Source organism: Drosophila ficusphila, unplaced genomic scaffold, assembly GCF_018152265.1.
Source record: "Drosophila ficusphila isolate 14025-0441.05 unplaced genomic scaffold, ASM1815226v1 contig_414, whole genome shotgun sequence".
NCBI classification, from domain to species: Eukaryota; Metazoa; Arthropoda; class Insecta; order Diptera; family Drosophilidae; genus Drosophila; species Drosophila ficusphila.
Window position 1 is genome coordinate 22,741,973 of NW_025064328.1, and position 15,424 is coordinate 22,757,396.

General features: G+C 36.7%; 1 protein-coding gene across 2 annotated transcripts in view; it reads right to left on the minus strand.

Moving 5' to 3' along the window:
- Positions 1-7,633: 7,633 nt before the first annotated feature.
- Positions 7,634-15,424, minus strand: part of LOC108101655 (transcriptional regulator ATRX homolog) — a 467,254-nt gene continuing 459,463 nt past the window's right edge. For both annotated transcript variants that reach the window (XR_006245477.1, XM_043208182.1), the window contains exon 21: positions 7,634-7,776. Coding sequence is in view for 1 of the 2 variants with exons in the window: in XM_043208182.1 (XP_043064117.1) it covers positions 7,744-7,776 (33 nt within the window). In the remaining variant the exon portion in view is untranslated. The remainder of the gene's footprint in view (positions 7,777-15,424) is intronic.

A 15,424-nucleotide genomic window follows, 5' to 3' on the forward strand; every position in this document is an offset into this window, starting at 1 on the left:
GAGAGAGCATGAAGGAAGAGGATCTTGAATAAAGAGGCAGTTCAAGTTTGGCTGCGAATGAAACATCACATGTGTGTGCGCTTACTAAAATTCAGAAGTGGTCCGGATACTTCAAGCACTTAACGGTTCATTCTAGACACCCAAAAGTTTTAAAATGGACAAGCCACTTGAACTAAATAATTTTTCGATACGCGAGCTAAAAGCGTGGTGTAATAACCTTGGAGTCTCATCTAAAGGAAATAAAACTGAACTCTTAACAAGAATTATGGAGATTCCGCAAAATGAACGCGGCTTGTGTCCAGAGTAAGGCACACCGCTTAAAAGTTCACCAAAAAGTATTGAGCCTAATAAAAGTATTGAGAAAAGTAATGAAAATGATTGTGAAGTTGTAAAAAGTAATGCAAATGAACTAAATGTGTCGATTGAGAAAAGTAAAGACCTTGAAAAAAGTGAAGCAACTGAAATGCAAAAAGTAGCCGAAAATGTAAGCGACTGCGACGGCGCCATAGGCTGTCGCGACAGTTGTGAAATTCCGATGAGCAGCCGCGCAGCTGCAAAAATTTATGTAGCAGAATATGTAGGCAGCGCAGCCGCGTTGCCCAGCGACGAAGTAGAGGAGAACGAAAATGAAAAAGTACCGTTTGACGAACATGAGGCAAAATGCAGTACGGTGGCCTCTGGCTACGGTATACAGTCAAATAAAGATGATACGTCATGTTTAGAGCTTAATGTATTAAAACTACAATGCGAAAATGCGGAGCTACGCAATAAATGTATGGTGCCTTTTGAGACAATTAAAGAGCTGATACCAGAATTTGATGGCAGTGGAGACGTTAACGAGTGGTTACTGCGGATGTCCAGCGTGTGCAACATATTTAAAATAGGCAGCGAAATAGAACGCCAGTTACTGTGTGCTCGCCTCAAGGGCAAAGCATTGTTGTGGTTTTTGATGGTCCAGTATTTAATAGACGGCATACCAGATGAGCAACTACGTAACCAGGCAAAACTGCAATGTTTTGCTTCATCAGCTGATGTTTTACGTGCATTTCAATATCTACAAAGGCCAAGGCTGCCCATGAGAGAGCAGCGCAAATTCAAAAAGTCGGCCCCGGACCAGCGGGCAGATAGTGCATCGACCCCGGACCAGAGGGTTGATGGAAAGGTGGCCCCGGACCAGCGGGTCATAAGATGTTTCAACTGTAATATCAAAGGTCATATCGCGGCAGAGTGCCGTAAGCCAGTTCGTGCGGATTGGGCCTGCTACGTCTGAAATGTGTTGGGTCACCAGGCTTGGCAGTGGTCCCTGAATAAGAAAACCAAAGGAGGAGCGAACAACGAATATGTAAGAATAATAAATGTAAAATTTGGTAAGATTAATAAGAAATATTTCCCCATAGAATGTCTCTTAGACTCCGGCAGTCCGATAACAATTTTAAAGTGATCAGCTGTTCCAAAAAATGAAAAAATTTTTGATTATGTTTCTGATAAAAAAGACGTTGGCATCAACGGAAGCGAATTAATTACAATTGGAAAAATATTTTGTTTTGTTTCTATATTTAATAAAGAAGTTGGCATTGAAGCTATTGTTGTCACTGACGAGTCTACTGGGTATTCAATGGTTTTGGGCCGAGATTTTCTATCCGCTAGTAAAATAAAAATGATTGTTTTAAGCGATGTAAATGGAAATGTAACGGAAAATTTAAATGATATTGAAAAAGTAGAAAACGAAATCCGTAAAGAAACAAGTAAAGAAATAGGTAAAGGAATAAATGGAAGAATAAGTAAACAAGTAAATAAAGGTATAGGTAAAGAAATAAGGAAAGAAATTAATAATGAAACGGCAATAAGTGTAGGCACGAATATAAATTTAAATCGAAACAAACCAACAGTAGATAAAAATAATTTTGAAGCATTTTTACTAGCAATGGATGTAATAGAAAATGCTGAAGTTTCGTATACGTTAGGAAAACAAATAAGTTACAAAGTAAAGAAAATGTTTGAAGATATGTTTGATCAAATGTATATAAAGGCGATTCGCCCTGCTTAACCAAATGTTAAATGTGAAATGAAAATAAGAATTAGTGATGACAAACCTTTTAGTTGTTCTTCTAGGAGATTGTCTTTCGCCGAAAAAACAGCATTGCAAAAAATTTTAGATGAAAGTTTGGCCTTAGGCTATATTCGGCCTAGTGATTCTGAGTACGTATCTCCACCTTTGTTGGTACCGAAAAAGTCAGGTGAATTTAAACTGTGCTTTTTTTTTTTTTTTTTTTTTTTTTTTAAAATAACAAATAAGTTTTATTTACGTCGATCAGCCAACCTAATGGCTATAATACGTAGAGCATAACAAAGAACAGATAACATGAAAAACAATAACAGGAGATGTACAGTAACAATTACTGTTTCAGGACTCGGGAAACCATGCGTCCTCTTGAATTTAGACTGTGCGTAAATTATAAACGTTTAAATAAAGTAACTGCTAAAGACAATTATCCTATACCGTTGATTGATGACCTATTAGAACGTATGGTAGGAAAGAAAGTTTTTACTAAGTTAGATTTGAAAAATGGGTTTTATCATGTTTTCATGGATAATGATTCGATCAAATATACATCATTTGTAACGCCTCTAGGCGAAGCCTCTAGGTTCGAATTTCTTAGAATGCCGTTCGGGCTAAAAAATGGCCCCTCAACTTTTCAAAGATATATTAATAAAATTTTTGCTGATATGGTTAGGGATGGGAGATTGTCGATTTACTTTGATGATTTAATGATAGCGACAGAAAACGAAGTAAAGCATCTAGAAGTATTAAAAGAAGTTTTTAAGAGAGTGACGGAAAATAGGCTTGAGCTTCGGCTGGATAAATGTGAATTTTTTCAGTCAACAATAAAGTATTTTGGATATGTAATAACAGAGAAAGGAATAAAAGCTGATGAAAAAGGTATTGAGGCCATTACAAATTTTCCTACACCCTCTAATGCTCATGAAGTACAAAGTTTTGTTGGTCTGTGTTCCTATTTCAGAAGATTTGTCAAAGATTTCTCGCTATAAGCAAAACCGCTATACGATTTAACCAGGAAAGATAAAAAGTTTATATTTGGAGAGGCAGAGTTTGAGTCTTTTAACACACTTAAACAGAAAATGATAGAGTCACCAGTTCTCGCATTGTATGACCCAAAGGCGAAACGGAACTGCATTGCGATTCAAGTTCTTTAGGGTATGGCGCAGTTCTTATGCAGAAGAAAGCGGACAATAGGTTTCACCCTATATTTTATTTTTCTAAGAGGACTACAGAGGTTGATTCGAGGTATCACAGCTTTGAGCTGGATACGTTAGCTATTATAAACGCTTTGAAAAGGTTTCGTGTATATCTACAAGGGTTAAGATTTAAAATCGTAACAGACTGTAATTCGCTAGCTCTTACGCTCAATAAAGAAGAAATAAATCCGAGAATAACTAGGTGGGTACTTGAACTTTCGAATTATGACTACGATCTTGAACATAGAGCGGGTAAGAGAATGACGCATGTTGATGCACTCAGTAGGAATCATAATATAGTAGTTATAGAAGAAAATACGTTTGAAGAACACCTGATAATTTGCCAAGGTAGAGATGAAAAGTTAAAGAAAATTAAAGATATGTTGGTAGAAAAAGAAGATAGCATCTACGAAATGAGAAATGGAGTAGTTTACAAGAAAAACAAGAAAGGAAGCTAGCTTCGGGAAGCCGAAGTTTATATACCCTTGCAGTCATTAAATATGTCAAACAAAATACATAAAGGCTAACAACATCGAATCTATGACGATTTTTCTATTATTTATCATATTGTTCATATGACAGCTATATGATATAGTCGTCCGATTTTGATAAAATTTAATACGTAACTCAAGACTCATTAGAAAACTCTATATTCCAAAAATCATGATTCTGTGATGAAAAACAACGAGGTTATAATTTTATTTCCGTTATTTCTATATAGATTTTTCGATCTTTCCTATGGCAGCTATATGATATAGTACTCCGATTCTTATGAAATTTTTTTCTCGATTTAAGAGTATTTCATAAACTTGATGTTCCAAAAATCATGCTCGTGGCATTAAAAACAACGACATTATAATTTTTTTTCCATTATTTATATAAATATTTTCTGATCTCTCCTATGGCAGCTATATGATAGAGTTATCCGATTTTGATAAAATGTAATACGAAATTCAAAAGCAGTTAGAAAACGCCATCTGGAAGAAATCAAGTCGATCTGATCAAAAACAACGGAGTAAGAATTTTTTATTTCATTCTCTTGTATGGGAGCTATCCGATATAGTCGGCCGATCCGGCTCGTTCCGACCTATATACTGCGTGCAACAACTACACAACTTTTGGGAAAGTTTCAGCGAGATAGCTTTAAAACTGAGAGACTAGTTTACATAGAAACCGACAGGAGGACAGACGGACAGACGGACAGACAGACAGACGGACAGACGTACTGACGGATTTGGATTCTGATCGTGATGCTGATCAAGAATGTATATACTTTATGGGGTCTGAGGTGTCTCCTTCACTGCGTTGCAAACTTCTGACTGAAATTATAATACCCTTTTGCTCTGCAAGGGTATAATAAGGATAGATTATTGTTTTGTGTGCCAGAAAGTATGGAAGATAACGTTATGTACAAGTACCATGATGAAACTGGACACGTAGGCACTATAAAAATATAAGAAAAAAGGTTGACGCATCAAAACCTTTTTTAAATGTATAGCATTTTCAGCAAAAGTCGGAAAAACTGAGGGATTTTTACATTCGATTCCAAAGGGATCCAAACCATTTGATGTAATGCACATTGACCACTACGGTCCAATACAAGGTTTAAGCACGACTTATAAGCATATTTTAGTTGTGATAGACGCATATACAAAGTTCGTGAAATTGTATTCTACAAAAACAACCAACTCAAAGGAAGCTGTTAACGCGCTTACAAGTTATTTTAAATCGTATAGTAGGCCAAGAATAATAGTCTCAGACCGGGACACTTGCTTCACATCAAATGAGTTCAAAGAATTTTTGCAGACTAATAATGTAGAACACATCCTAATAGCTACTGGCTCGCCTCAGGCTAACGGGCAAGTAGAGAGAGTTAATCGAGATTTAGGCCCAATGATTGCTAAAATAAGAAACGTAGAGAAAAATGAAGATTGGCCAAAAGTGTTAGATAGAGTAGAGTATACAATGAACAACACAAAACACAGAAGTATTAATGAATATCCAAGCGTAATGCCTTTCGGTGTGAAACAGTTAGGTAGTGTTATAGATAGTCTGAAAGAAAATGTAGTAGATTTGAAACAAATAGAAGCAAAGAAAAGTTTGGAAGTAATAAGACGTAATGCTGAGATAGCACAGCGTAAAGTACAGGATTATAATAAAAATTATGTTGATTTCAAAAGACAAAAGCCCAAAGTATTTGTTGTAGGTGATTATGTTATGCTCAGAAATTTTAATTCACAACAAGGTGCGTCTAGCAAATTAATCCCCAAGTTTTAAGGACCCTATGCAATCACAAAAGTTTTAGACAATGATAGATATGTAGTAGGAGATGTGGAAGGTTTCCAACAAACTCAGATACCATACTCAGGCATATGGGCAATCCATAATATGAAACCATGGATACAAAATAAAAATGTAAATGAAGATAGTGATGAATTAAATTCAGATGAAGACGAAATTTGTGATGATAATGTAAGCCTTAAAGAAGTAGAGAATGTTGAAGAAGAAAATGATAAATGTAATGAAAATGTAAAAGCAAAAGAAATAAATAACAATAAATGTATAGAAAAAAGGAATGTAAATGTAAATGATAAAAATAAAAACAAAAATAGTAATGTAAGTAAATGTAGTATGGTCACAAGAAGTATGTCCAAGAGTATCAGGAGATTCTCCATGTCAGGATAGCCGAATTGTAGTAGTAAGTTAGTCCTAAGCAACACTGTGCAATATTAGATTTAAGTATTATACAACACTATGCTCCCTCTCACGAGAGAGCATGAAGGAAGAGGATCTTGAATAAAGAGGCAGTTCAAGTTTGGCTGCGAATGAAACATCACATGTGTGTGCGCTTACTAAAATTATAAAAGCGTTTTTTCTTGTTTTGGTGACCGAGTGCAGTGATTTGTGTCGGGCGGTAACCGTTAACGCCAGAGTTGCTTTCTCAGTGCAACGCGGATGCCAAGCTGTCCACAAGAAACACAGGAAAGGATCGCCTCCGGGCACCCTCTCCTCAGTTCATTATACCTGGGTAGATATTTTTGTGTGGACCAGGAACGGTGGTTGCGCAAGAGCTGCTTACTCAGTATAACTTGAATGCCCGACTCCGGCACGGAGCACAGAAACGATATTTTACTGCCAGCCGGATTCCGTGCTGCGTCAGACCCGCTTACTCAGTGAAATTCGATCGTCCGATTGAATGTCAAGTTCCCGGCCCAGTTTTTCTGGCTAGAGAAGTTCCCCGTTTTCCCCAGTTTTAGTCAATAACCCCGATCGGCAGAGGCAAGGGTCACATACATACACACACATACTACACATATATTTTAGGGAGAAAGGCCCCGTCCCAGCTCACTATATACAGTCGACTCTCGTTAATTCGAAACTCGAGGGACTCTTGAAATATTTCGAATTATCGAGTGTTTGAAATATCAAATGGTTCGAAATTTCGATATTTTCGAAAAAACTTTGTTATACTGGCTTGCTTTAAAGCACAATTCTGCTGCTCACACTGCTCAATAACTTTTTTAAAGAGAAAAAGTGCATGAAATACTTTTTCATCACTTTCGTTTTGTAGACATAAGCTTTGTAAGGTATCAAATGAGGATCTTGCTTCCTTAACTTACACCTCTGCCAAAGGTTCTTTATACTTTCTAGGGCTCATAGCTAACACTAACTTTTAATATGCATACCAACGAAAGAGTAACAGTAACTGAATAACTACACAAACCAATTCGTAAGAAGTGTGTGCGTCAAAAACTACATAATCAAAACAAAAATAAAGGCAAGTTTGAACTTGTCGCAAAATTTTTTTCTCTGCAACTTTGAATTGTCGAGTGTTAGACGCTAATGAGTTCGAATTAACGCGTGGTTTTGTTAAATATCAATGATTTTTTCGTTCGAATTACCAAGTGTATGAAAATGTATTGATTTAGTTCGAAATATAAAGAGATTTCGTAGGGACCTCGTGATAACTTTGAATTATAGAGAGGTTCGAATTATCGCAGGTTTGAATTAACGAGAGTCGACTGTATTTGGCTTAACGTGCAGCGACAGAGCTGCTAACTCGGTGCAGCGCGGGTACCTCTGTCTCTTTCTCTATAAAAATCACTCGTCAACTCAGTCCATATTGGTTGCTACTATTTTCTACAAATTTGTAGGTCCCTATCCCTTACTTGGCGTAAACATATTAAGCCCAAGAGAAACCAGCTAAAACTATTAATCTCCATTGGCTTTTACACTTCCAATCCTCATTAAAATTTGAGAACAAACTACCCTACGGTATGCGTCCGGATATACAGAATTCCCCTCCGAGCTCATGATTTCTCGACGAAGCTTTACTAGGCTTTGAGCACTTGCAGACCAGGAAAAAATCAATTGGTTGCGGTTGTGGGCGCTTTGAAGAGCTTTGTTTACTATTTATTAATGTCAAATACATTTGATTGGAACAGGAATCATTATTTGCTTCGTTTTAAGTTTTGGTAGTCCTTTTCATCTTCTTTCGGTCTCTTCAATTTGGTTTTTCTGAAAATGGTAAAAATCCGTTAATTAAGGTCTTCAGGTGGTGAGGATCAAGGCTTAAACATATCTATAAAAACAAGTAGTACACGAAAAAGTAGAAGTGGGAAGAAAAAATAATTGCAAATGTGGTCACATGCTTAAAACGAATTCTCGAAGGCACTTCTATTACAATGTTTTTGTTAATTTTTTAACGTTGCATATAAATAATTTTAAATTGTTTTTATTAAAAAATGGGACAAACATTCCGTCATTAGATAATTTTTGAAAAATTTTTTTTTTTATTTTAAATAATTAAGAATTTAATTTGAATTTTATTTTGTTTGAATATTTTTAATGAACCCTTAATTTAAATATTTAGTTTGGCCAGACCATTTCTTATATTGCTGCCAGATTGAATAGGCACAGGAATACCATTAGTAACTTCCTTAAAAATCCAGAAAGTTATGGAAAAATAAAGCGAAGCGGCAGGCCCACTGAAATCAACGAGCGGTGCAAGAGACAAATTCGGCGTCTAGCAGTTCATGACAACAAGTCTTGCATGGAGATAAAAGGTCAACTGAATCTTGAAGTATCCAAAAGACGTATAAACCAAATTTTAAACCAAAACAAAATGGTTACATATGGTTCACACGACCCTTAACCAAGGCTATTAAAGCGCCACATAACCGCTCGTCTACAATTTGCTGAGAAATACAAATTTTGGTCGGAGGAGTTTAAAAAAGTAATATTTTCGGACGAAAAAAATTTAACTTAGACGGCCCTGACTCTTGTCAAAAGTACTGGCGCGACAAAAGGCAACCACGGCAGGCCATAAACGAAACCACGGTGGAAGATCATTAATGGTTTGGGCCGGATTTGGGTATGCTGGGAAGTCTCCACTTTGTTTTATACCGACTAGAACGAATGCAGAAATTTATATAGACTTTCTGGCAGCTAGAAAAATACCGCTATTGCAATGCACTATGGGAAATTTGGCCGATTTCATGGTATTTAGTCATTTTATCAATGTTTAAATATTCGGGTTTTTTTTATGTAAACATATTAAAAACATATGGCTCCATATGACTCCATATCAAAAATGTTAATTAACAGTGCACTGTTAAGGCTATTCACTGTTAAAGTCAGGTGTTTCAGCCAAAAAGCACGCGCTTGCAAATTCGCATTATTTGTTGGTAACTTTGAAAGTGTGAAACTCGAAAGTGTAACAAGTTATTGATTAAATTTTTAATGGACACCAATCGTACTGGTTTGTATTATGTGTTGTGTGTACTAATATATCGATTTGTCTGTGTTTTACTAATCTTTAGGGATTTTTCTAAGTGTTCTCAAAGGTAATTCTTTTGCAAAAACATTTTACTTTACTTAGGTTTACAAAAAATATATGTCTGTGTATTGGTGTGCGTCCACGTGTAAGTTGTAGAGCTATTAATTCTGAATAAGACGCAATTTGTCTTAATGTGCACAAATCCGCACAATCTGCGTACATTCGTTTTTTGGCAGGTAACTTCGAGTTTTCGAATGCGGAGCTCTTTGAAGTATGGCTCACGGAAACGGACGATTCCAGACAAAAAGAATTAGTTCTTGATTTTTTGTCGAGCAAATTAAATGAAAAAATTGACGTTTTAAAGCATAACAATTATTTAAAAAGGAAAATCAGTTTTTTTGCTTAAATTTAGGTGAAAATTGGAAAAAATGCAACATAAATAAAAAATATTTTGAAAAAATACATAAGAATTGGCTGCAAAGCACAATAAAAATTAATTGCGGTAAATCAAGTGAAATTGAGAAACGACAAATTGGACGCCCAAAATTGTCTTATTCGGCTAAAGGGGAAGAAGCGCAAAGAAAAGAAGCAGCAGCCTTATCGAAAGCTCACGGTAGCAACGTACCCTTGCTAATTAAAACAGCGAGTAAAGCTGCACGATCTCAGGGACTCATAGATCTTGGTGTAGTCCTTAACGTACTTTCGAATAGTCCCGAAATGGCAAGAGATATTAGGCAGATCTTAACAAACACAATAAAACGACCTATTCGAGCATTAAAGGACGAGGCATTAGCAATCTTATTGGATCAAGGCTTAACAAAGGAGCAGTACTGCGCAATTAGAGAGGATGCAAAGAACAGAGATGCCGACATTTACCCTCTATATAAAGATATAGTTCAACAAAAAAAGCTCTGCAGACCTTCTAATATATATATTAGCGAAACTGTAGCTAAGGTGCCTCTACAAGATCTCTTGACCCATACAGCTACTCGAATAGTTATGCTCCAGGAGAACGTGATTAGAAATACATTGAGGCAGCAGGAGGCAGATTTTTTATCAGCTGATTTAATCCTGGGCTATGTGTTTGATGGTAGTACCGGTCAGTCTAACTACAACCAGGCCTATGCTGACAAAAGATCGTTTGATTCTGATTCATCCCTTTTTGCCTCAACCGTAATGCCCCTCCGATTAATTAAAGCTTCGGGATATGTTTTATGGAATAATCGTACTCCACAGTCAATACGATTTTGCCGCCCTCTTAAATTGGAGTTTTTAAAAGAAATAACAGAATCTATCTTAAAAGAGGACCAGCAAATCAAAGAAGAATTTAAAAATCTCCTACCATGCAAAATAATGTTAAACGAAAGGCAGTGTATTTATATAAAATATGAACTTCATTTGACAGTTATAGATGGAAAAGTGCTTAATGCACTAATAAATACAAAATCTTTCCAGGCATGTCCCATAAGTAACGCAACACCAAAAGACTTCCTTGCAAACAAAAACTTTAAGTGTATCGAATTTCTGCCACTTTTGGATAACATAAAATACGGAATAAGTCCACTTCATAGCTGGATAAGGTGTTTCGAATTTGTCCTGCATGCCGGTTACAAGTTAACTGTGAAGAAATGGAGAGCGACAACATCTGCCGACAAAAAATCGATAGCTGATCGGAAAAAACAAATTCAACAATTGTTTTGGGAGAGGCTAAGCTTAAAGGTCGATAAGCCAAAACAAAATGGATCTGGAAATACTAATACTGGAAACACGGCACGGCGAGCATTTAACAACTTTGAAATATTTTCACAAGTTACAGGCATTGACCAAGACATAATTCGGAGCTTGAGAACAATATTAATTTGCTTGTCATGTCAATTGCCGATTGATTTGGAGAAATTCGAACAGTTCTGCTTTAAAACCGGCGAACTTATTGTTAATTGTTATCCATGGTTGCCAATGACGGCAACTGTTCACAAAATTCTTGTCCATTCTAAACAGATAATTGAACATACAATACTTCCAGTCGGTTATTTTGGCAAGGAGGTGTCGGAAGCACGCAACAAAATTTACAAGGCAGATAGACTGCATCATGCTCGGAAGCATAGTAGAGTTCTGAATTTCACCGATGTTTTCAATAGAGCATTAGATACATCAGATCCTGTTATTTCCTCAACAAACCTTACGAAGCGAATTCGAAAGCATAAAACTATGGCCCTTCCAACAGAAGCCTGGATCAATCTTTTGAGGAAACCGAAGATGAAATTGACGTTTTGGGTTTTATATCTGACGAAGAGCTTGAAAATGAAGATAATGTCTAATTTTTTTCAGATAGCAATAATCTTTTTAATTGTATTTTTTTGAATAATTTTGCCTATCACCTTTTCAACTTTTGTATATGAATTAAACTTTTTTTCTCAGAAAGGGAGGGCGGAACCACGCCCATTTTTTCAAAAACTATTTCTAATTTATTCATAACTATAAAAAAAAACAGTTTAATTAAAAAGTTATTAATTAATATTTCGTCGGGAGGGGGGAGCCATGCCAATTTTTCTAAAAACATTTCTATCGGTGTTTATAACAGTAATAAAAAAACCGTTTCGAAAAATCTTACTTAGTTTAAATGAAATCGGCCAAATTCCCCATAGTGCAATGGCCAGCGATCAGCCCGGACCTAAACCCAATAGAAGATCTTCGGGAAATTCTTTCTAATAAAGTTTACAAGAATGATCGCCAGTTCAACACAGTTAATGACCTTAAAAAGGCTTTGATCAAGGAATGGGATCAAATTAATCCGACAACTCTGAAAAACTTAGCAAATTCAATGCCCAATCGGATTAAATATACATTCTGTTACTCCACCCGGGAGCTTAGAGCCTCTACAATTTCTTGTAGAGGATTCATTATCATTGGTTTTCGATCGTACCGGTGATAAGCCAGTAGCGACTTATCCTAGTGGTGGGGTTGCCACCTGGCGCCATCTAGGAGTGACGAAAATTCTATTGATGGGTCCATAGTAACGTGGACGGGGGGTGTGCGGGTCCGGGGAGCCGAAATTTGTTACTAATGTTAAGTGAGCGATAGAGCATAGAAGTGGTGGAGATTCGGAAAAAGAGACCGTATCTTTTTCTCGGGGAGCCTGGGGCTCGACTTGAACCCGGGCCTTCCGGACCGGAGGCCAGCGCTCTACCTGCTGGGCCACCGGGGGGACCCCAATCGGATTAATCAAATTTTTATTAAGAAAGGAAGTCATATAAATTATTAGGAAGTGTACTTAAAATTGTTGAAAAATTTTCCAACATGTATTTCGAATTTTCGGCCAGTATGCACATTTACTTATTTCATATGAAATTAAAATTCTTTATTTAATTTAAAGTTAATCAAAACGTTTACGAAAACTATATTGTTATTTTTTTGTTAATATGTATTCCAGCAATATAAATACATTTATTCAAAAACCTAATATAATTATTTTATAGTTTTTTTTTTAAATAATTTCAATGCACATATACTTCTTTCCCTGAGGTATCATGTGTACAGCCTCGAACGAATAATGTCAGCTTACAATTTTTTACTATCTATATACAGTAGTGGACACGAGTTTAGCACACTATGCAATCCCCATTTTTGAACTCCAATTTCACCTTTCCCCGGAGATTTTTCGAGGATTTTTTTTACGTACGTTTGCTCTATTAATAGGAGAACATGCACCGTTAATTTTGTCCCAATCGCTTTTACCGTTTTCCTATACCAAGCCTCTGAACCTAAATACCTCAAAATCAGGCTGGACACCAGTTTAGCACACTCTTCAAATTTTTAGTTTTTAACAACGGCGGTCTCGTTTTTTTTGGTTAAAGTAAACTGATAATTCATGTTGTCATTAAGAGAGAATAAAAAGATGTGTTTGCAATCCCACCAGCTTCTAAGTGCTTAAAAGGACAGCAGGAAGTCATCCAGACTCTTAAATCAGCTGGAAAAACGATTTCAGAGATTTCTAAAGACTTAAAATGTTCCCGTAAAATGGCTTACCATGCTCTAGGACATATTAAAATCAATCAAAGTACCAAACCCACCAGGGCAAACCCCAGATCCCGAAAAACATATGAAAAAGAAAACCGACTTATCAAAAGTGTTTCTGAAAAATACCCTTTTAACGGCTCTAGAACAATAAATATCATCAATATTTAATGTAGATGTATACTCGAGGACTGCAAGAAGGCGATGAAATAATAAAAATGTCCGAGGGTGCATAGCTTTGCAAAAGCCGCACGTATCCAAAAAAAAATTTGTGTGCCAGATTTCAGTTTGCAAAGGAGCATTTGAAAAAACCACTGATTGTTTGGAAAAACGGTTTTGGAAAAAAATATATCTGATCGATCTATCAGATCCAAATCGATAAAACTTGGATTCATCATCCCACAGAAAATTTTTCCAAACAATCAGTGTTTTTTCAAATGCTCCTTTGCAAACTGAAATCTGGCATACAAATTTTTTTTGATACGTGCGGCTTTTGCAAAGCTATGCACCCTCGGACATTTTTATTATTTCATCGCCTTCTTGCAGTCCTCGAGTATACATCTACATTAAATATTGATGATATTTATTGTTCTAGAGCCGTTAAAAGGGTATTTTTCAGAAACACTTTTGATAAGTCGGTTTTCTTTTTCATATGTTTTTCGGGATCTGGGGTTTGCCCTGGTGGGTTTGGTACTTTGATTGATTTTAATATGTCCTAGAGCATGGTAAGCCATTTTACGGGAACATTTTAAGTCTTTAGAAATCTCTGAAATCGTTTTTCCAGCTGATTTAAGAGTCTGGATGACTTCCTGCTGTCCTTTTAAGCACTTAGAAGCTGGTGGGATTGCAAACACATCTTTTTATTCTCTCTTAATGACAACATGAATTATCAGTTAACTTTAACCAAAAAAAACGAGACCGCCGTTGTTAAAAACTAAAAATTTGAAGAGTGTGCTAAACTGGTGTCCAGCCTGATTTTGAGGTATTTAGGTTCAGAGGCTTGGTATAGGAAAACGGTAAAAGCGATTGGGACAAAATTAACGGTGCATGTTCTCCTATTAATAGAGCAAACGTACGTAAAAAAAAATCCTCGAAAAATCTCCGGGGAAAGGTGAAATTGGAGTTCAAAAATGGGGATTGCATAGTGTGCTAAACTCGTGTCCACTACTGTACATATTCATTTACATATATTATTGTTCTAGCTGCCCGTCCCAGCTTCGCCCGGTTTTTTTTTTAAAGTTGCAAAAACTTTGGTTGTTCATTATTTGCGGGAAGTAAGGAACCAATTCTGTGATACACCTGTCCTTGGATGGTAAAAGTAGGTGAAAATCCAGGCATTACGACCTCCTTATCTGCTTCAAATGACGTCATCTAAAGGCAAGTATTATACCTTCTAATCCTGCTTAAAAACCGGCGCGATTCGTTACTGTCGTATAAATGTAAAGATTTGAGAGGTTCCTCTGGCTCGCCAAGTAATGGAATTTTAACCTTTCCATCAGAACAGCACATACCTGGAGTTTCTTCTTTCCATCTGCATCTGCTTCACAATATCTGCATTTTTTATCCATTCTCCCAATGATATCCAATCGGTGATTAACATAGTCGATCAAAGGGTCATACTCAAAAGAGGCACCATTAAACGCCTCCCACGTTCTCATTGATAACGTACGTGTTCTTTCTGCTTGCCGCTCAGCATTTAAAATACGTCGTCTTTGTGAATCTTCGTCAGACTCTGCCGCAAACAATTGCGCGTGACGTTCGGCATCTAAAACTCAACGTGTCTAAGTCTGTTCCACTGTCTCAGCAGCTCTTTGAGATGCGTGGGGTTCAGCATCCAGGGTCTGACTGGCCCGAGTCTGCGTATAGGTCTCAGAAGCTCTTTGAGTCGCATGACGCTGAGAATCTAACATCTGACGCGTCCCAGTCTCCTCTTCAGATTCTTGGCCTCTAGCAACTTTTGCTATTATCGAAAACAATAATGGGAGTTTTGAAAACTACAACGTAAGACAATTTTTTTATGAAAACTTTGATAAAGCAAACCTTTTTACTTAAAACGTAATGCCTACTGCCTACCCCATAAGAACGATTGCGTGATTATTCCGTTTCGCCACCTGCTGCTTACCACCTAAGAACGATGGCGTGATTATTTATAGCCTATTAGGATTTCTAGGTTATCATCTATCACCATACCAAATTTCATCAAAATCCGTCAGCCGTTTAGGCGTGAAAGAGTAACAGACAGACAGAAACATTTTCACATTTATATATTAGTATGGATATATTACATATACAGGGTGGGCCATTTAAATTTGACCCATTTGGCAACCCTGTAACTTTTGACAGCGTCGACAGGTCGTCAAATGTCATACCACG